Here is a 23,479-nt window from a genome sequence, read left to right as displayed (position 1 = left end):
GCTTTGGGGGAGTGCTGGTCCTCACTCTAAGCATCGCTTCCTGGTTCCAGAGGGGAAGATGGTGCACTGCTCAGTCTCCTGGAGAAACTTGGTACGTTGGCTTTCCTGATGGGAACTCAGCTTTCTTCATCACTGGAGGAGCTCGGGACTTCACAGTTGCTGAGGATGGCTGCGGTACTTTCAGGGGAGCTCTGGTTCTTACTTTGAGTGTTGCTTCCTGGCTCCAATGCAGATCTCTTGGCCTGATCACACAGATCCTTCTGCTCACTGATACAGACTTTCTAGCTTCTACCACTGACTTTGGGGTTTCCCAGTGCAGATCCGTGAAACAGGCCTGCATGAGACATTGTAATTGGCTCTAGGCCTCCAGCTGGACTTGTGGGAGGCATTGTTATGAGCTCTAGGGCTTCAGATGGACTCATTCAGGACATTATTGTGGGATCCAGGCCCTCAGCTGGATTCTTTGGTCTTTAGTGTGTGGACAGATTTCCTGCACTCTCTTAAATACGATTTTTTGGGTGACTATTAAAAATAATCTTATAAAATGTGTGTCTTATATTATATCGTTCCCCTTGCAAACACTCCCTAAAACTACAACAAATCTCAAAAAATTTAAACAAAATGCATCATCTTGAGTTTTTTTCTGACAATAAAATGCAATAAAACTAGAAATCAATCATGAAATATCCTGGAAATTATTCAAATATGTAGAAATAAACTGACTCTTAATGACCAATAAAGAAAGGAAGAAATTGAGAAAGAAATTAAAGATTTTTTCAGATAAATAAAATCAGATCCACAACATGCTTAAACCTAGGGATACAGCAAAAGTTTATTGAAGGAAACTTACAGCAACCAACATCTACATTTTATAAAAAGTGGAAAGTTCTCAAACAATCTATTCCTGCATCTCAAGGGACTTGAAAAGCAAGAGCAAAGCAAACTCAAAAATAGTAGAAGAAAAGAAATAATGAAGATCATAGCAGAAATAAACGAGAACAACAACAAATGCAAAATACTGGTGAAACAAAAAGCTTGTTTTTGAAAAGATAAAATACACAAATCCTTAGCTAGGCTAAGAAAAGGAAAACTCAAGAAAATGACAGATGGAAAAGGGGACATTACAACTGATAGTTCAGAACTGCCACGGATCAATAATGATTATTATTAATAAATATACACTAACAAATTTGATAACTTAGAAAAATAGACAAATTCTTGAATACATACACCCTATCAAGACTGAAGAAATAGAGAAGTGGAACAGACCTTTAACAAGTAATGATACTGAGTCAGTAATCCAAAAAGTCTCTCACCATAGAAAACCCCAGGTCATTGCTAAGTCAATCAAACATTTAAAGATGAACTGACACCAACTCTTAAATCACCCCTACAAACAGAAGAGGCCAAAATCTTTCCCAACTCGTTCTATGAGGCCAATATTATCCCAATACCAAAACCAAGCAAGGACACAACAAATAAAGCTGGAGGCAAATATCTTTGATGAACATAAATACCAAAGTCCTCAACAAAACACTAACAAACTATATACAACAGCATTTTAAAAAGATTGTTCTCCATGATGAAGTGGGATTCACCCAGGAATATAAGGGTGTTTCAACATATCCAAATTTTAAAATGAGGCATATCACATCAACAAAATAAGGGACAAACACCACGCAAACATCTCAATAAGTACAGAAAAGGCATCTGATAAAATTCAACACCCACAGATCTCTTGCAACACAGAAGTGGTCCAAGGCAGCAAGGGCAAGGGGTGAGGAGAACAGAAAGAGAAAATAAGAAGAATAAAGATGTGCCATGTACAGGAAGCTAATAACCCAATTAATGTAAATACTATACACCATAACATGAGCTAAGACAAGTAATATCAACAAGTATGAAAAAGGGGATAGGGTATAAGGGAACCAGAAACAGAGGCAGGGACCAAAGAGGAAAGGGATTTAAAAAAAGAAAAGAAACAAGCTGTAATATATACATGTGGCCACTCCCAAGTACATGAACTGAAAACATGCACTCATAAAAAAATAAAATAATTGAACACCACTTCATGGTGAAAATGGTAAACAAATTAGATATAGAGGAAATGTATCGAAACATAATAAGGGCTCTTTGTGATACGCCAACAACTAACAAGCATTTTTTTCTGAAGTGGAAAAATCTCAAAGCTTTCTCTCTCAGATCTAGAACAAGACAAAGAATGCCCACTTCCACTCAGTGTAGTACTGGGAGTCCTAACCAGCACAAGTAGGCAAGAGAAAGACGTGAAGGGCAACAAGTGACAAAAGAGGGTGACCAGGGGTCACTGTATGTATAGGACATGGTAATTCACATAGAACACCCAAAAGACACCATCAAAAATCACTAGCACTAATAATCAAATTTAGCAAAGTTTCAGGATACAAAACTCAACATACAAAATCAGTAATATTGTTGTACATCAATAAGTAGTTATCTGAACTAGAAATTAAGAAAACAATTACATGTACAACAGCTGCAAAGAACACAAAATATCTAAGAATAAATTTAACCAAAATGGTGACAGGGCTCTATAAGGAAAACTATAAAACACTGACGAAAGGAATTGAAGAGGGCATAAAAATAAATGGAAAGACATCCTGTTTTCATGAGTTGGAAGACTCAATATTCTTAAAACATCTATACCACCCAAATCAATCTACAGATGCAATGCAATGCTTGTCAAAACACCAATCACATTCTTCACAAAGGTAGAAGAAACAATCCTAATACTTGTATGGAATGATAAAAAAGTACAAATAGTCAAAGACATTTTGAGCAGAAAGAACGAAGCTGGAAGCATTATATTACCTGACTGCATAATATACTACAAAACAGTCATCATCAAAACAATGCCATAAAATCAGAACAGAACAGAACAGAGCCTAGATGTAAATCTACACAACTATCACTAAATAATCTTCCAAAAATAATTCTATGAACATGCACTGGAGAACATACTGGCCCTTCAGTAAATGGGGCTGTGTATCCATATACGAGTGAAAGGAGAGCTCTATGTATTACCAGTTACAAAATTCACCTCTAACTGGACAAAAGACTTAAAGGTGAGAATTTAAGCTCTGAAACTACTATCAGAAAACATAAGGGAAATTGTTCAGGACATTGTAATGGTAAGGAGTTTCTAGAGAAAAATGCAAAGTATAGGAAACAACAGGAAAAGGAGATAAACAGCTCTACATAAAACCAAAGAGCTTCTGCACAGCAATGAACGAATCATCTAAATAAAAAGACAGCCTGTAGAATAGAAGGAAATATGTGCAAACTATATACCTCTCCAGGGGTTAGTATTCACAGTATAAAGGAACTAAAAACACTCAATATGTGAAAAACAAATAACCCAATTAAAAAGTAGGAATAAGCCTAAACAGAAAAAGGCATACAAAAGCCCATTGTGCATTTTTAAAAATACTCATCATAATTAACCATCAAGGACATACAAACAAAGCCCAGAATAAAATGGCACATCACCCCAGTAAGGATGGCTATTAAAAAAAAAAAAAAAAAATACTTAACAATAGCAAGGCTGGTGAGGGTACAGAAAAAGAACTGCAGCACACCATTGGTTGAAATGTAAATTATTACAGTGAAAAAAAACATGAACATTCCTCAAAAATTTTAAAACCATCACAGGACCCAGCAGACACATTACTGGGCATACACCGACAAGAAATGAGCTCATGATGGCCAAGAAACACCTGCAATCCTGTGTCCATTGCAAAGCTCCAAGAAGCTGAAGCAAACTAAGCGTCCATCAACTGATGAATGGATAAAGTTAAGATGGCAAATATACACAGTGGAATCCTATTATGACATTAAAAAATGAAATTGTCATCTGCAGCAACCCAGATGGAACTGGAGATCATTATGTTAAGTGAAATAAGTCAGGCACTTCTCGAAGTACCAAATGATCTCACTCATGTGAAATCACATCAGGTAATTTCAAAGAATGTGAAAGGAGAATGGTGATCACCAGAGATGAGGGAGAGAAGGGCGGGCAGACGTGAGGGTGATCAATGCGTGTAAAGTTACAGTTAGACAGAAGTAAGGTGCTCTGTGTGCATAGGAGGGAGACTATAAATAAGAAATGTTAAGCGTAAAAGGGTAGTGTATATTTCTAACAGGTACAGGAAAAAAAATGTGAATGTCTTCACCATACAGAAATAATGCTTAAGGCAATAAATATGTGTAACCTGGTTTCAACATTACACATTGTATACATGTATCAAAACACTACGTGAGCTGGGCATAGTGGCACATGCCTGTAATCCCAGCACTCGGGAGGCTGAGGCAGGAGGATCATTGCGAGTTCAGGCCAGCCTGTGCTACAAAGTGAGTTCAAGGACAGCCTGAACTGCATAGTAAAACATTGTCTCAAAAAGACCAAAAAAAAAACAAAAAACAAAAACAAAAACAAAACAAAACAAAAAAAACATGGTGCTTGAATAATATGCATAACTTTTATGGTTTTATGTATCAGTTTAAAAGACAAATTTAACAAATAAATAATAATAAATATTAAAAAGAAGTAGAAATATCAGCCTGCATTTTTAAAAGAATTTAGCCATCTGTAACCTTCATTCCAATGATATGAACACATCTTTACCTTATAGAACAGAAAGGAATATACTATATGGTAGCTGAAGGACTGAAATATATTTTAGAAAGGTCAAGGCCAATAACGTGCCTTCTAAGCCTTAGGGGCTATGAGTCACAGAGAACAGACATTTATTTTAGGAGACTGGAAAGAGTAAGGATAAACAACAAAACCATCATAAAGAAAACAGTAAGGAAGACAAAAGAAACCAGAGAAAGAACCGGATTCTCTTTCAAGAACCTACCGTTCCATCCCCACCACAGGCGAGAATTCTCAGGTTTGGTACTTTCCTATACAACTCGAGCCTGCAGAAGAAACAGAAGACAAAATAAACAAGGGAGCATATTATTACCTATAGCAGACAGAGGACACAGGGCCAAATGGGCAAAGTGGAATCCACTGGAGAAGAGACATACTCATGAGGCTGACAATACCACGAAAACAAGCACTCACAGGAAGACCGACTCCAACAACTGCATCTGGCCCGGGAAACAAACACTAATTGTAAATGGCCCACAGTGGAATGATTTGGGGATGTCTGAGAGTTTAATTTCTCATTTTTCCCAATATCATGTCAATGCATTCATTTTTATTTTTATTTTATTTTTGCTTCCCTTCTTTTTCTTTTCCCATTTTCCCCTCTATTTTCTTGAAGAAAATCATATTTAATCAGTAAATAATAGTCCCTATAGGTTCCTTCTTTATGTCATATTAGCTTTTCCTGGATCTATTTTTCAATCCTATATTTCCCACTCTCAAGAAAACTTTTTTAAAAGATGGGCAGGATTTCCCACTATCAGTGTTACCGCAGTCACCAGTCTGTCTCTCTACTCACTTTTTTTTTTTTTGGTCATTTTGAGACAGAGTCTCGTCATGCAGTTCAGACTGGCCTTGAGCTCACTTTGTAGCCCAAGCTAGCCTTGAACTCACAGTGATCCTCCTGCCTCAGCCTCCCGAGCACTGGGATTACAGGAATGCATCACCACGACAGGCCCTCCACTCACTTTCACAGTTCACTTACACTCCCAGTCAGAAGTGGGAAAGATTTAGTGTTTTCTTTTAATTTTGAATTTTCCTACCAGCAGTTCCATCATTTTATCTTTCTTGTTGGTTTTTAAGAAGATGCAGGGATGTTTCCCCTTCTCAATCCTTTTTTTTTTTTATTTTAAAGAGAATTTTAAAAAAAAGAACAATAGCAAAATGCCAACAAAATAGACAAAAACAAAACAAAGCAAAAACAATAAGAATGATACAGGGTTTCAGAACAAAATGATAGGGATTAACAGTGGTTGTTATATTACATATTTTTATCTTCATCCAAGTTGGTCAGGTTACCAGATATAAGAATGCAAGATTAATCATGGAGCTGTTAATGGCTCTACTCTAAAAAGCACTGCCTATTGATATCAAATAACATTTTTCTGAAAACATTTCCTGTCCCATTAGGCAGGTTATGCTGACCTATGAAACATCTGTATAACATCTAACTAAAGTGATGAAACCTTCTAAAAAATTAACATTCAAAAGAAAATAAGCCAAGTAGGTATAACAAATTAGTTCCCTCTCTCTCTCTCTCTCCCTCTCTCTCTCTCTCTCTCTCTCACACACACACATACACACACACACATTCATAAATGTACATGGCTGTGCTTCCCAGAATTTGACCCACATTCCCATTGACATTCACCCCCAGCGTATGTGTACAAGTGGAAAAACAGTAAATCCTCCCTCAAGTTAAAGACTCGAGGTGCATAATCTACAGGAGCACATACACAAGCAGCAAACACAGTACAGGTGCTCCCTGAGTCAGCAATTGAGAAGATAAATTTGGAAGCAAATTAATCCACTGACCAGTACAAAGGAACATCGGATCAAGTTGCAAAGGGAAGAAATTGTAAGACAGAGAGGAGAGGAGAAATGGTCCGAAAATATTTCACAAGATAATCAGATAATGGAGCTTGACCCCAAATCAGAAAGTTCTCACTTCCCTAGAAAAACATGTGGATTATGTAGGGAACTTCCAGACTTACGCATCTTTGGGTCCTTCCTGAGAAAGATCGAAGACCTGACGTGGGTTCAGGTACCACATGAACATCTGCAGGACTTTGGTTCCCTGTAAAGAGGAAAAATATTGACAATAATAGGAGAAATTTCCCAATATTAAAAAGTAAAAATAAATCATTTAATCTAAAACAAGAGTTATAAGTGGTATATAAAAATAGCTAAAAATCACAAGTTAAAATAATTTTGTCACAGCTGTACATAGCTTGAATGTCCAGGTGGGATGTTTGTGTAACTAAAGCTCTAGACAAGTTTCTTAATTTCATTAAGTTCAGTTTCCTTCTTTTTAATCTGGAGAAGAGATGCCTAGTTCACAAAATTGATGTAAGGATTAAAAGCAATAATGTTTGAGGAATACATCACAGTTTTTGACATGGAATATATGCTTCATAAATAGTACTTTTTCATGAATAAATTTTTACCATCATTACTTAATGTGTGAAAATCCATATGGGGAAATCATTAACCTATGCAATTTAACATTAATTTTTAACTTATTGTGCAGATTGTTACTATCCCTGCCATGTGATATATGTGCAGTATTAGCTAAGTATGGCTTTATTGAAATAATTTTTCTAACTGAAGCCAAAGTATAACTAGAGTATGTAGATGTAATATACAGTACTAAAGTTTTATAAGTTACTACTTAGTAACATCACAGCTTACTTCAACATTGTCTCCGTGTCTATGTTAGTTTAAACCAAACCTTTCTCTCTCACAAAAGCATGTTTTTTTAGAATGCTTTAAGTAACTCTGACATTCACAGAGATTATCATTATGACAGACAAATGGTTGTTTTGAATATCGTCTCTTAAAGTGGATAGAACAAACGAATGCTTAAGGGTCTTTTCATTAATCAGCACCAATAAAGCTTTAAAACTGAGTAAGATGCCTCATTTTTATCAATTACAACAGATAATATGCGATCAGTGAGGCAGAATTTGCTGCTTATAATATTATTCCTTTAGTAGATGGATATCATGCTTGCTCTTTCCTCAAATACCCCTGTGTGTATAACTAACATGCTATCCTTAAAGGTCATTCTAGTATAGTAGAAACAGCTCGAGCTTTGAGTCTAGACTAACTTGGGTCTTCTACCCGGGTAATCACGAGCACTCATCACTTTCCAGAAATGCAGTCCATAAAAAGAAAGGGTGCCTGCCTTCAAGGGTGATTATGTGAATTAAATGAATCAGCAATAATTACGTATCCAGCACAGTATGTGGTGAAGTAGGCCTTAGTAAATGTTAGTCCCTTTCTTTTCTCTCTTTTGTTAATCTATTCATTAAATCACACTTGATGGTGTGAGGGCCAAAGTGTAATCTGTGATTATCACATGATGACGCCAGTTGTTACAGAGCCGCGCAAGTCCTTTGTGCTACATCTCATCCAGATCTGTAACTGAAAAGTTCTGCCATAGCACATTCGTGCTTAATTTTGGGAAGAACATTCGATCCTTAATTATTACAACTAATCCTTCGGTTTCACCAAATGCTATATTTTGCTTCTTATCGAATGCAAACATAGATTTAGAGACACAATACTAACTAAATACAGGATCATTTTCTTTCTTTCCCATGCTGGGCTTTGCTAGCAACTATGTTCAGGATTATTTCAACCATCGTTTTTTTTTTTTGTTTAAGTTGCTAACATAAGAATCATTTTAATGACCAACCAATTTAAAGAACATTTCCCACTGATGTGCTAGAAAATTAATTTTTCAGTTTTAGATTCGAGGAGCAGCGTGAACTGCTGGTGTTAATGACTCCTTTTCACCTTTGCTGTGTGCACATCTCAATGTCAGCTTCTCCTACTATGCATACAATATGAGGTAATTAACACTTTTCAGAAAACAAAAATCAATGCACGGTTATTTTTCTTAAAATTCCTCTAAAAGATATGAGTAGCTGCACAGTTTCAGTTTTGCTCATTTTCAGGTGGTGTTAGCTGGAACTTCTAATTATATCAAAGTAGCCTAACAGGGAGGGTTCAGCACACCCTTGCAAAGAATCCCCCTACTGCAGCCTGCTGGATGCCACCCCTAGACTCCTACTCCAATAACCTGGGCAGCCAGGCACAGATACCCCACCACCGCTGGCATCCAGGCATGACAGAATTACTGCTTTTAAAAAGTAATCTTCTTTTGGAAATGTGATCTTCACTAGGAAAAATAAGAGTTCAATGAAAAGCATTTTTTACAAAATCAATCCTACCTGGTGGAGACAAAAGTTCTAACTCACACATTTAAGTGAGCTCCATTAACTCCGCAGCTACTTCGAGGATAAGCTACTTTAGGGTTTTTTTTTTTTTTTTTTTTTTTTTTTTTTTTGGTTTTTCTCCGGTACCGGGAACTGAACTCACGACCTTGCGCTTGCCAGGCAGGCGCTTTGCCGCTGAGCTAAATCCCCAGCCCCATACTTTAGGGTTTTAATGGAGGTAATTTGTTAAATAGAACTGAGTGGTCTGACAGTTGCTAATTCACTGGGAAAAGTGTAATTCGCTTCTTTCTCAATGGCAAGATTAAATCCAGTCATTTACACAACTGTCACTTACTAGCAAGTCTCAAGCCCTCTCAACGTTGTCACATACTATGTGTCAAACATCAAAGCTGCAAATTTCTGTTTTTGTTTTTGTTTCTTGAAATAGGATCTTGCTATGTAGTACAGGCTGGTCTCAAATTCATGGAAATCTTCTGTCTCAGCCTCCTGATGGCTGGGATTACAGGCGTGCACCAACACGCTGGGTTCAAAAGCTAGAGCTTTGGTACAAGACTGCGATTGCCTCTAAGTAGAAAACCAGTTTGCCTGTGAGTTTCAACACCTACTATAGATACTTCACTGCCCATGAAGCTTTTTTAAAATATTATGCAATTGGGTTTTCTTCAAGAGTGAAAAAATTATTCTTTCCAGCTCTGGATACTGGAGATGGTGCGCTACTGGTACATGAAATCCCCCACCCCCACAGGCAGATTGTTAGAGACAGAAATGAACAAGATCTATTCATTCTCCTATTTGCCTGGCCATTTTAGAAGAGGCCAATGGAGAAATCAACCAGAGAACATTGTCCTCTTACAAAGACTTCTATGTGTGACTCCTAATGGAAAATGTGAAAACAGTGACTGGTGTTGTGGAGAAGTGAACAAGGACACTTTAGCTCAAACTGCACATCACTTCATCAAAGCCCTCCTGGAACCTTCTCTTGTGTCGCTAAGTCTCAGTTCACGTGTAGATGTTACCTGGATCATGGATGTTACCCAGATAATAAGAAAGCTCAAGAAAAATAAAAGTTACTGGGAGAAAAAGCTTAGGCAATTATTTTAAAAGCTGACACACAATGCCAAAACAATCTATCATGTTTTTATTCATTAATTATGTAGTAGGTTCCAACTCTGTGTGCACACATCTCAGAAGCTCAGAACCAACTGCTAGGAGATCAACACCAAATCAGCTAATTTGCTAGAGATGGAAAATCCTACGATAATGCCCAGTGAGAGGCACGTGTGCTTGGAGAACGTATTATCTAAGTACAAGTTCAGAGAGGAAATGAAGGCATCCTAGGAAGGATACCTGCATTGTATCTTTATTTATATTTTTTTTCAGTATTAGGTGTTGAACCCAGGGTCTCTGCACTGAGCTACATTGCCAGCACTTTTGAAATTTTTATTTTGGGAGAGAATCAGTAATGTTCCTAAACTGGGGTAGAATTGTTGATCCTCCTGCCTCAGCTTCACAGAATGTTGGTATTATAGACTTCCACCAGCGTGCTTACCTCCTACATTTTGTATGTTAAAGATAAGTAGAGTTAAACATCTCTTTCCACAGGGAGTCCAGGAAGAAGTTCTAGAACGAAGGCACAACATATGTGAAAGTGCAACAGTGTGATGAATTGTGAGCCCGCGAGTGCTGGGGAACGCAGCAACTGGAGTGAGCTGGAGATGCTAACACCTACGCTGTAAAACTTAACATTTTAGTTTGTAGGAAACAAAATGTCCCTGAAATGTTTTAATCAGGAGACTCAGACTGACTTCCTTTTTTTTTTTTTCCTGTGCTGGGGATTGAACACAATGTCTTGTGTCTGCTAAGTAGGCACTCTACCATTGAGCTATATCCTCGGCCCTTTTAATTTTTTTGAGACAGGTGTCTCACTAACTTGTCCAGCTGGGCTCAAACTCCCAATCCTCCTGCCTCAGCCTCCTCTAAAGAGCTTGGATTACAAGCATGTGGCAGTGCAACTGGCAGAGACTGACATTTTTGTGTGCCATTATTCCACCTACAAATTTGACGGCTCCAGGCTTACAAAAGGAGTTAGAAGGCTTGGCTTGTGTCTTAGCTGCCCACAAGCTCCCACCAATATTATGACTTAGAAAAACGGTCTTTAGACAGCCCAAATTCATGGTTCAGTTGTTTTTAACCCCATCTGTTGAACCTGTTTTAACCAGAGAATATTGATATTAGATTTTGACACATGCTTCCCTCTGACGACTACCTGTCTGTCCTCTTTCTGGACTACTCTAAACTTTTGAAGCATAAGTTTTTATCTAAACAATTATCTTTTTTATCTGTCCCCAAGTTGAAAAGTTGAAAAGTTGAAAAGTCTCCAGCATTAGCAGGAAATAACTTTTCTACTGTGGTTGTTTGTACAATTATTTAAAAGTTTGGGGTCCCAAATTTCTCATTTGAAGTTATCTACATTTTATCTGCCCCTTCTCCCCACCTGATATAACTGATGCCTTACTTGGGACCACGACACTGTGTGCGGGAAACCTGTTTACAGATGGCAGGTGGTGTGAGCTCTACCAGCACAAATCAGTCCACTGGCTGGTCACCTCCCATTCAGAGGGTGCCCCATGGAGCAGAACAAGGGTGCCTAGGTGCAGGAACCCACCTCACATTGCCCCCATGCCCCCCAAGCTCCACAAGGGAGAGTGAGAGGAACCAGGACCTAGCCAGTGGTCCTAACACCTGCTTATCCCTACATTTATCATCCAAGTCATCAGGAAGAAGGCCAAGAGAACATGAGAGAAGGGCAAAGCAAGGAATACTGAGCAAGATCAGAAGAGTCTCCCAGGCTCAGAAAAATGCTAGTGGGTCAAGGGCACCAAAAAGAATAATCAGTTGTGAAGTGAAAGCAGACAGAAGTAGGCAGGGTGGTATTTCTCTAGTCCTTGAAAGTCTGCATACAGAGAAGGGAACTGGTTTGGGGTAAACAATATCTTCCACCTATGACTGCTGGAGATCACTATGAAGCGGTTCTGAGCAGGATTTAAACTAACAAATTGGCTTTCATGTTTACTGGTGAGTCTGTCCAAGACCTGGACCTCTTGTCTGGAGATGGGAAGTGGACTTATAGTAAGTGAACCTCTATGAGTCACTGGCTCTGGCTGAGGCCTATAACGGCAGGTGAAGCCCTGCAGCCTCAAAGGACAAGACAAGGCCACAGCTAAGGACACCTGGCTCCAACCTTAATTACCTAGATAAAGATTGTAGCTGCAGGTATCTCACTCAGTGGTGAAGATCTTCCTGGAGATAACATAGTTCTCCTAAATTAACATAGTGTATTGTGTGGAAAAGTCATTGTAGGGACTCCCCTGGTTCTGCCCAGATGCCTGTGTTTTCTTAGTATTCCCCTCCTTTGTTTGGTAATTAAATAAATAAGTTCTTTGTCTCAGCCCCCAGAGAATCTCAATTTCTTTTAGAGGGTTTTGAACCTCCTGGAGCCCTAAAATCAAACCACTTGTTTCTTTTATTTCAACCTTTGCTATCCACTCATTTGGAGATTACAGGCTTGATCAGTCTGCAATAAATAAGTAATAATATTAACCTGTCATATGACCTCTTCTCCACAGGGGTCATTCAAAGCTGATATTTCAGTCCCTGATCCCACTGTTCATTTCCTCACATGAATCAGATCTCAACAGTGACGGCAGCACCCCCACTGGCTCAACCTCCACAAAACACCAGTGTCACTTCTACCCTCTATCTTGACAGCACAAGAAAAAGGGACAATTACTGGGAATACCGGAAAGCTTAAAGAAAGGACTATGAAGAACACATTCTTTTAAAGAACACAGAAATAGTTTGTTTCAATATATTCCTTTGGAATGCTGAGAACTTAGCTACAGGCATTTTTCTTGCCAGTAGATGGCGACATTGCCTATTAGTTAATTTGCAGAAGACTAAAAGACAAGTTTTTTAAGAAGAATTTGTAAAACAGAAAAGAAAAAGTTGGGAGCCTGCGTTTCAGAGAGGGGACTAAATGCAGCTGCTTTATGTCTGGAAGCAAATGAGCAGAATAAGCAAATTATGAAAAGACAAAACCAGGATATAAGCAAAAATAACTTTTTTTTCTATTCTCTATTATTATAGGAAGACCTTGACAGTTAGAAAATGGTCTGTCTCCTAAAGCAGTAAGAGTACCTGGGAGCCTTTAGAAATACAAGATTCTAGTGTGGTGGTTAAAATAGTGGCACTCAGAAAGCCACTCCCTTCCAACCACTAAGTTTAAACAGCATCCCAGGGCCACAGCTCCTTCCATCGTCCTAGGAGAGTTAGAGAATCACAGACCAAACTCCAAGTAATCTCTGACTCTCTAGGCTGGAGGTGCATCTCTCAGCCTGACCTTCAGCCACCAGCACCCTACTCCAAACCTATTAAGGGTCTATGAGCAGCCATTACATCTCACCCATGTCATTAGATCAGAGGGAATTCTGGGACAGGCATGCGCATTGAGAGCCCCTCAGATGACTCAGCGCCCTGTCCATCACTCCTGTCAAGCACACCTGAAGACTCAGGGGAGGCACATGCCCTTTAAACTCCAAAGCCTGATTATCCGGAGGCTGCTGCTGTGTGCTGTGACCTCTGTGCAGGGCTTTTGCCATCCCGTCACCCAATACCACTTTTCCGTGCATGTTGAATTTCTGTCGGCACAGACGGGCTCTGAGCACAACTTCCTGTGACCATCAACAAATACAGCTGCTTTCCATTTGCTATGGAGCGTGCTTGCAGGTCACTGCTTGTCATACACAAGAGCCGGCATTACACTTGCTGAGTCCATCCACGTAACAGTGACACACAGCAGCCTGCGCAACCTAGAAACTCTAGGAGACCCCATCTCAGATAATAACTACAAGGAGGAGGAGGAGGAGGAGCAGGACGAGGAGGAGGAGCAGGACATGGAGACAGAGACGGAGAATGAGAAGGAGAACGAGAACGAGAATGAGAAGAAAAAGAAGAAGGAGGAGGAGGAGAAGGAGGAGAAGAAGGAGGAGGAGGAGCAGCAGGAGGAGGAGGAGGAGGAGATGGAGACAGAGAAGGAGAATGAGAACAAGAATGAGAATGAGAAGAAATAGAAGGAGGAGGAGGAGGAGGAGATGGAGATGGAGAACGAGAATGAGAACAAGAATGAGAACAAGAATGAGAACGAGAATGAGAAGAAATAGAAGAAGAAGAAGAAGAACAAGAAGAAGAACAAGAACAAGAAAGAAGAACAAGAACAAGAACAAGAAGAACAAGAAGAACAAGAACAAGAACAAGAACAACAAGAATAGGAGTAGGGATGTAGTAGTGGAATGCGAAGGCCCTGGGTTCAATCCCTAATACCACAAGAAGGAGAAGAAGAGGGGGAAACAGAAGGGGGAGGGAAGAGGAAGAAAAGGAAGAAGAAGAGGAGAAACAAGAAGAGTGGGAGGAGGAAACGGAAGAGGAGGAAGAGAGGAAGAGGAAAGGAAATGAAGGCAAGAGAAGGGAAGGAGGGGAAAGGAGGGGAAGGGAAGGGAAGGGAAGGGAAGGGAAGGGAAGCAGAGGGTGGAGATTCTAAGCAGGAGACTTAAGGGCAGCCTGGATTACTGAGGCAGAATCTCCACTTTAACAAGATTTGTAAAAACGACTTTTGCACATTAAATTTAATCATGTTACTTTGTTCAAAACCCAAAAAAATATAAAATGTAGACCATTTAAAGCAACAAAACCTAAATTCCATTGCATAAATCCAGCATCCTCTGGCAAGTTTTTAAGACACTTCTCTAGAGGCTGATACTGATCTTCACTTAGTCTTACTACCAACTTTAACAGGCAGGCTCTACTCGCCACATCACCTTTGAAATGAGCTTTCACTTTGCTGTCCTATTTACACTGACTGCTGTTCAGTTATTTGCTTCCTTTGTGCCATGTACTAGAAATCAAAGTTTTCTAGTCCCTGGTATTATGAAGCTTATCTTTTAACAGTACAGACACAGAGAGCATTTTGTTACAATTCACATAGTACAGGTGAGTCCCAGGGACTAGCGGAGGATAGGGATGAGGGTGATTCATTGTTAGTAATGGTCCAGAAAGGCACTAGTGACTGAGAAGGATGAGCAGACGTTCACCACTCTAGAAAGAAGGAGAGGGGTTCAAGATTTGGGCTAGAGCTAGGATGAAGGTTAGGGTTAGGGTTAGGGTAAAGGGGTTACCATTAGGGTTAGGGTTAGGGTTAGGGTTAGGGTTAGGGTTAGGGTTAGGGTTAGGGTTAGGGTTAGGGTTAGGGTTCAGTCTTCTGTCCTCCATGGAGAGATAGTAATGTCCTTCTTATTTTTGGACCCTTCCACCTCACAATTTCCTTGTCACTCAAAGTCACAGCTCTCCTCTGAATCTGCTCAGCATTTCTAGTCTGATTCACCCAATTTAGAACTCACACACAGTGCACCTCATCTGAATTATGTTTTTCCATTTGCCTTTTCTGGCACTGACAAACACAATTTTCTTACAAAATTCACTTAAGTTTCCTTGACCTGTCTTCTGTTTAGTGAAATGAAAGCAGCATTAGATGTCTCCGAAGTCCCTGCCATTAATAATTTACAGAGATTGGAATAGGAGACAGCTAGATCTTAACTGGATTGCCAAGTCCCTAAAGGCAAGGATAACTTACACGCTTCTGTGTGCTTTAAGAAAAATCCTTAGAATGATTTAATAAGTGCATTTGTACTCCATGATAAAGTATAGTTGACAGTAATTATTGTGTGAAGCTCAAGTAGCCAAAATCAGAGTCAATTACATTCACGTTGCTCACTTCTATGGTTTACAAACATATCCCTAACTTTTGATAGGCCAGGAGGAGAATGCCCAGGAGTGGGTATGGTTTATGGGGAATTGAACCTCACTGCTAAGAAACCTTTCCTGAGGGGCTGGGGATTTAGCTCAGCGGCAAAGGGCCTGCCTGACAAGCGCAAGGTCGTGAGTTTGGTTCCCGGTACCGGAGAAAAACCAAAAACCAAAAAAAAAAAAAAAGAAACCTTTCCTGGGCTATACCCCATCAGGCCAGGGATATACCCTAGCAGGACTGTGCTTGCCTGGCAAGGCCAAGGTCATGAGTTTGATTCCTGGTACCCACACACATATCAAAAAAAAAAAAAAATTCTGAGTGCAGAACCACCATCATTACAATAACGAAGAACATTATGTAGCAACTGGAAATTGCAGGATATTGAAAATAGTTTCTTGGTGTGCAGCACATATCTTTTCCTACTCTCTACAATACTGATATTTAGGGGGCTGGGGATTTAGCTCAGCGGCAAAAGTGCCTGCCTGGCAAGCGCAAGGTCATGAGTTCAGTTCCCGGTACCGGAGAAAAACCACAAAAAAAAAAAAAAAATACTGATATTTATTTTTAATACAGCAAGTTATCAATTTTGAAGAAAAAGAAGAAATGGGAATATTTCCTTAAAACCATAAGCTCTTTTAAGAGAAGCTTCATTGTAATTAATACATTCTGGAAAATGTCCATTATCTTTAATAATAATATCATTTTGGCTATTGAGTCAATCTTCACTCTGCCTCCCTTTATGGAGTAACTAAGAGTTTCAAATCATCTTTTATTGTGCAACTTCAAAGAATCTTGTCTCAAAATGTAAACTGTACACTTAATAGACAAATGATATGAATATATATGCATATATTACATCTCAATTCTCATAAAAATAACAGAAAGCCAATGCCTCAGAAGCACTGATAAGAAACCTCAGAGAAGAAAGAAAATTGGATGCAGAGAGTAAGACCTGGATTTGGAACAATCTCTGTTCTTCAAACACTGTTGTTAATGTTATCTTTTGTAACGTTATCTGTTTATTCTTCAAACAAGACACATATTAACTGCACTAAAGGATTGCACAGGGGCCAAATGAAATATTTAGAAGCAGATAATTTCTACAGCCTTGGTAGTATTTAGTGTTCTCTCCCTTTTATCGGAGGGCAGGGACTAAATTACAATAAAAAGAAGTAAAGATAAGTTTGGAGACAGCTTTGTAACTGTAAGAAGTGGGAACCCATGAAACCTAGCAACTAAGAGAAATTCTGGAATAATCTTTCTCCGGTATCTGCAAGGAAAATGTCAGTGGTGAAGTTTCTGGAGGGTCTTGCGGTAGTCATTTACAGAAGTAGAGAGGGGAATCACTGAACCCCAGTGGAGCAATGTTAACCTTCTCCTGAGAAACCAGCTATCTGCCGCTGGTGGAGGTCCTAGTAATGCTGTTTTCATTGCTGCTGTGAATTGTGGTTTTAAGAAATCATCAAATGTTGTGAGTGGAACTCTTGAGAAATGACTCACCTGGTTGCCTCCGCTCTTGGGGTTCACAAATACAAGCAAGGGTTTCATGAGAGGCGAAGAGATGGGCTTTATCACAAAAGGACGGCCTTTGTTTTCCTGCTGGGAGAAGCAAGCAGTGCTGTGAGGACACACATTCACAGGGCGAAAGCAACCCCAAAGCGAGAGCTGAGAACCACCACCATCGCCACCACCCCAACAGCCTTCCACCTTGTTTGACAAGGCCTACCCTCTGCATGGTCATCCACAGCTGGGCTGGAAAAAGTATCTCAAATGTCATTTGATACACAGAATTCAACCAGGCTTTTGATTTTCCTCTGGTTGCTCTAAGAACCCTGGAAATGTTCACTGTCTTGTATTTACCTTCCTCCTCTCCCTCCTCAGCATCTATCTGAGGACATTTCCAGGCAAATGCATATGCTCTGACTCTGAAGGGGCAGAAGGTATGTCTGTCTGTTTGTTTATGCATTTATGCAGGACAGAGAATATTCCACGATAGTTAGAGTGCAGGGAAGGAGAAAGGGAGCAAAAGGTGTTAGAAATACAAAGCTAAGACATTTTCAGCGATAGGAAGAAAGCTATACTTCCGAGGGTCATAACTGGGAGCCACTTACTTCGGTTCCTCTTTTACTGGCCTTTCTTTTAAAACTTGTTCTCTTCTTCTTCCGATTGGAAGCCTTCAGGGAGTTCTGTAGGAGAAGAAGGAAACGCTGAGCTCGAAGGCGACCGCCCGGGTGCGTCCATGCAGAGCCATGTGGAGGGGACGGCAGCACATGCTGTTGACTGCATGCTTCTCATGCTTTGACACTTCCAAGCCACTGCTCATGGGTAAGCCACAGACAGAAACCAGTCGAGTGCCTCAGAGTGAGCGACTGACCCCACCACACGGAGGGCAGGGAGCTGGGGCCTAGAGGCTCTTGTGGACTCACATAACAACACATGTTATACCTGCCAACCCTCCCAGTAAAAATGGAAGAATCCCAAATTCTCTGAGGGGCTCCAGTCTCCCGCCCAACCAGGTCCGTCTCCCGCCCAACCAAGTTCAAGTTCATCTCCTGGTATGGAGATCACCTATGTGGAAATGTAAAAAAGGAGGCCATTTTTCATGTTTGTTTTTTTCTCTTTCTTTTGCTTGTTTACATTTTTTTAATGGTCTGTTCTAGCAATTGCCATAACATGACTCTTGACCACAGCGGAAAGACACAATCAAGCTATCTTATCAAAACAGAGGTCAGGCTCAGCTTAAGTGACTTAGAATTGTGGGTTGGCAATCACTGCTTTTTCTCTCTCCATCTAATGGCTCATGAGTTCAAATCCTCCCTCCCTTAATAACCTTGATTTTTCCTTCCATAGAAGTCCCTCGAGCTTGTTGAAGTACAGTGACCCTTAAATTTATTTTCCCCTTCTAAGAATTTTATGAACCACAGCTATGTAACTACTTCCCATTAACCATTTATTCTCAATATTCGATATGGATACTTAGTGAAGAACCTTTTAGAGAACAGTCACAACTTGCTGGTTGAAGACAAGGCAAAATCAAACTCAATTAGCAGAGTCAAAACTTAATTAGACTGCAACTTCACAAAGGCACAATATTACTGACCATATGATAGATGTTTGACCAAGTGTTGAAAGCCTGAAATGCAGAATTCTTAACTTAGAAACTTATAGAAGTACACATACTTGTTTGAGCAGTTAAGTTTTCCAAATAGCTTGAAGGAATTCAGGTATCACTTGTTTCATTTTTTAAAGTATTTTTTGCTTACAGCATTCCAAATAAACTTTAGCTTACATATATTAATACATCGAAGTTAAAAAGATCCAAACTTAGCTTTTATTTTACTTTTATTTAGATTTAGGGAAGAAAGTCAATATGCAGTCTCTGTTCACCAAAGAGAAGGGAAGCTTTCAAGAACCACCATATGCCCCAAGGTTTTCCCCCCCATCAGATTAGAAGAAGGTGTCTTCGGGATGTCAGAGTCTCAGCAGCGGAGAGCCAGAAGCTCGGGGATTCTCTAGCCCTCGAGTGATCCCTCACGTTCACTGTGAACAACACATTCCATGAAATTAGATCTCTAGGTTTTTAAATTCCTAGCTAAATGGGTCTTTTATAACGCCCATGTCTCCTCTGCATGATGAAAGTGTGCAGTATATTTTGATAAATTCCAGTTTGTATAAAAGGTGGGAAAATGATCCGGAGTCCTTAAAAAATGTAATCAGCTCCTTGGCCCAAGAAAGAGGCTGGAAACTTAAGCTGGCAGCACAAGGTGCACGGCAATGTTTTAAAATGCTCACACCTGGGCCCCATCAAACGCTCTTTTTTAAATCTGAAGCTCAAGCAAGAATACATTTTAAAAGCTCTCTGGCTGATTCTATTACACAGCCAGACCCGAGACCTTGTGTTTGAAGCAAAAGTGGGTAAAGTGAGGAGACGTCCACACTGTGGTAAAGCAGAAGATCGACAGGAAGGAGCATGAGTCTGGTAGACTTGGTCTGAATCCTGCATTTCCCTGTTACTAGATCCATGACCTTGGCCAAGTCAAATGAGCTTTGGAAACTACTGTCTCTTCATTTTTAAATGAACTTATAATACCTACCTCTCAGGACAGTGGTGCAGTTTAAGCGAGAAAAGTTATGTGAAGCAGTGAGCTTGATATCCATCCCTTGATACGCACTTCATTAGGTTAGTTGCCACCTTCACAGCACCTGGCCCAAATGTTTGGTACAGGGTAGGCATTCTATCGTCGTTGAAACAAGGAATAAATAGTATTATACCTCACAGCACTTACGGAGCTTCTCCTGATCCCTACAAGGGGAACGCTTGCCTCCTGACTTGTTTGTGGTTTTAGCTGTTTTGCTGCCCAGAGCGAGGCAGGATGCCAAGTGCAGGGTGCCCCTTTGGACCTCCGGACCTTGAGAGGCCTCCACAAGTCAACCCTAACAGACAGTTCCACTGGATCAGGTCAGGACCTTATACAAGCTTTTAAAACTTGTCTGACTATAATATTCGGAGTATTTCAGGTGACTGCGATGATCAAGCAGGTTTGTGGAATAGAGAGTTCGAAAAACACATGGATATAAGCACTGACATCTGAGGACAGGACAAGCAAGGATGTCAACTCACATATGGAACAAACAAAATAAAAGAAACAGCTTTTTTAACACAGATGTAGCCTCTTAGCCCTGCTGCGACAAATGCAGCCGAGAAAGACACCTTCTTCACAGAATTAGAAGAGGAAAAAATCAAGCTCTGGTTGACTTTCAGTACCTGGGTGCAGCTAATGAGACCTCAGCTTACAGCCCCACCATGGCCAAATAGCGTGAGTAAGAGGTGTGGAATTTCTCGGCACACCTTACAATTCCCAAGGCACCCTTCCGTTCGTGCGTGAATATTTACCTCTTTCTAAATACATTACTTCTCATAGAAGGCAGCAAAATTCATTGAGGAAGAGGTGAATGTGAAAGCATATTTGAGATGTGTTTTGGCCATGAAAAAAGAAATCAGCCACTAGCGCTTATCTACAATGTCCATAATCTGCCTGGGTTACTACCGTTGGAAAGTTCAACAAAATTAGCATGCTTCTCAGGAACGTTAAAAATGATGTGATGCGAGCAGTTATTCTGAAAACTTGTTGGCCACAGAGGCAAGAAACCTTTCATACGTATCCTCTGTTCCAAAACAAAGCCTGTCTGTTACTCCAAGGGCAGCTAGCCGAATGGCACAAAGGGTTCCCTTTGCAAGATCGACACTATCTGAAAAGTAGTTTTGCATTTTTCTGATTCCAGCTGAAGTCACCCCATACACATTCTGTGCCTGATCTTTCATTAAGACCTAAAAAAAATAAATAAATGAATACACACTTTTTGTTTCCTCGGACCAAGTATCAGGGCAATCTTACCTTGCCACAAAAGTAATCCTACCCAAAAAAAAAAAAAAAAAAAAAAAAAAAAAAAAAACACCACCTTGTCATTCTGACTCCTTCCTGGGCTGTGAATGAGAACTTACAGATGAATCGCTCAGCTGTGAATGAGACTTTAGCTCTTATTACTCTTGAGGAATGTTTCCAGGATATGGGATCACAAATAACTGGTTGTAAGGACATCTAAAAAGAAAAGACATATAACTCTATCATCCCAAAGGAAGTCTGACCCTACTCTATCCTGCACAAAGCTCTGACAGGTCACAGGAGGGAGGGGCATGGATTTTGTCTATGCAAGAGCATTCTTCCTGTCAGCTTGAACTGCACAACTGAACTAAGATTATTGTGAAGGAAGTGAAAGAATAAAGAAAACTCACCCTAAAAGCTCAAGGTTTCAAAAGCTCCAAAGAGGTATATTTTTGCTAGATCACAAGACAAATTAGAATTAAACAAAGGCCTTGCTTGAGCAATTTTGGGGGATAGTGTCATCCACTGCATAAAATTAGCCGTTTCATTTCACAGGTCCCCAGCATTTCAAGAAGGTTATCTAATCATAAGGAATTTTAAAAATCAGTGCTAGGAAGAAATAGATACAGCACTGTTTACAAGCAGAATCTTAGGAACTGTATATGGGGAGATGGATACACAAACATAGATACATCCATATTATAGGTTATATACAGTAGCTTAGAATGTGACTTAAGTGTGTACGTATTTCACACAGACTTTTCCCCAATTCATTTTACACCAGGCAAGGCAAATCATAAAGCATTCTGGGTAGAATGCTGTCGTATAGTAGAACCACACACCCCTATACTCACAGTGGCTCTGCATCTTTCCTATGGGTGCATTTCCATGCAGAGTAAAAATTTTACTTAGGAATACAGTGGAGGGGATTGGGGACTTGCTTATGATTTTAAATGTGGGTGAAAGGAGACTTTGCTATCTGAAAAGTTTATTTTTCTATAGGGAAAATACTTACATATCACTTGTTACAAATTAAACAGTAACTGCTAGACTGAGGGCTATCATTCTTTTGAAGAAGCTATATTGTTCCAGCTCAGCCCTCTGAGGTCCCAGTGGGTTCTGCTCAGGAAAGAGGGTGAGGGTCCCTGTATTCTCTTTCAAGAAGGCTTTGGAACCTACTGGGGATTATGGGACGTTTCCAAACAGTGAAACTTTCTCAACCTTGTCTACAATTTGACCTTGCAAAAAAGTCACATGACACAGGTCTTAGTCCATGAGCTCCAAGCATTTGCACTGGTATTGGAACAGCTTTAGCATTGTTTATCCAACTAAAAAACCATGCTGTAGTATTTTCAGTCCAGAGAACAAGCACTGACATCTACAACTTTAAATACAACTTGAAATTCCAATATTTTAACAGATTCAGGCCTGATTGCCAAATTTGACTTTCATTTGAATTCCTCAGAATCATTCTCTTTTAACTTCTAGTAATTCTGTCCTTCTCTAGCTGATTTAGTAATAAAACTCAACAAATCATCCAGGCAGCTCCCAATGCCCTCGCAGCCAACCTTTCACATAGCTCCAAACTCTACAGCTGCTCAAGAAGTCATTATCCACTCAGAGCCAGCCATTTTTTAACAGAGAAAGAAAATACACAGTCTAATTCCATGTCTTTATAAACCACTTTTCCTGAGTATGGTACAAAGAGCCTCCTTATTCATTTTTCACAGGGATTTACAAAAAATAAACAACACATATAAGGGTCAGGTTTCATCTCACACTGCATGTAGCAACATCTTTAATGAGGCCGGTTAAACAAATGTTAACTTAATTCAATTAAGAATATTTTCCTGATTTCCTTTTGAAGCAGTGTGATAAAGTAGATATAGATGGAGATATATAGGTATGGAATAGATATGTAAAATGTCAAAATTAGAAAACATTTTACTGTTCCCTATCCAATTTCTAAATTCTCTTTTTAAATATACTTCCAGATATCTCGAATGAATCATCTAACATGACTGCTTCCAAGGAAATGCTAATGAGTTGGTACTTGTGGTCCACACTTGACACACTATGGTTTTGATTATCAGGCATGGTGTTATCTCTATCCCAAAGATTTTATTCAATCCCTGTTATTTTTTAAAATATTTATATAAGTCAACATTGAAAGCCACCCTATTTTCTTTCCATTTTTAATAATGAAACAGTACTACCATAGCTCTCCTCATTTTGCAGGATTCTCTTCTTTCACTTTCTGCGTGTAGGTGAACACTCAATCTTCTTCCATTGTGTATTCAGA

The 23,479-nt window shown here is 39.7% G+C and overlaps 1 protein-coding gene across 1 annotated transcript in view; it reads right to left on the bottom strand.

The window, feature by feature from the left end:
- The window catches only part of Dgki (diacylglycerol kinase, iota), a 421,640-nt gene that overhangs the window by 184,865 nt on the left and 213,296 nt on the right, over window positions 1–23,479 (bottom strand). Inside the window, 4 exon segments of the mRNA XM_013505028.1 lie at window positions 4,899–4,959; window positions 6,685–6,767; window positions 17,294–17,392; window positions 17,905–17,979. Coding sequence (XP_013360482.1) covers window positions 4,899–4,959; window positions 6,685–6,767; window positions 17,294–17,392; window positions 17,905–17,979 — 318 coding nt within the window.

This window comes from Chinchilla lanigera, unplaced genomic scaffold (assembly GCF_000276665.1).
Source record: "Chinchilla lanigera isolate Chin_1 unplaced genomic scaffold, ChiLan1.0 scaffold00093, whole genome shotgun sequence".
NCBI classification, from domain to species: domain Eukaryota; kingdom Metazoa; phylum Chordata; class Mammalia; order Rodentia; family Chinchillidae; genus Chinchilla; species Chinchilla lanigera.
Note: the sequence above shows the minus strand (reverse complement) of the source record. Positions and strands in the feature narration are given on the sequence as shown.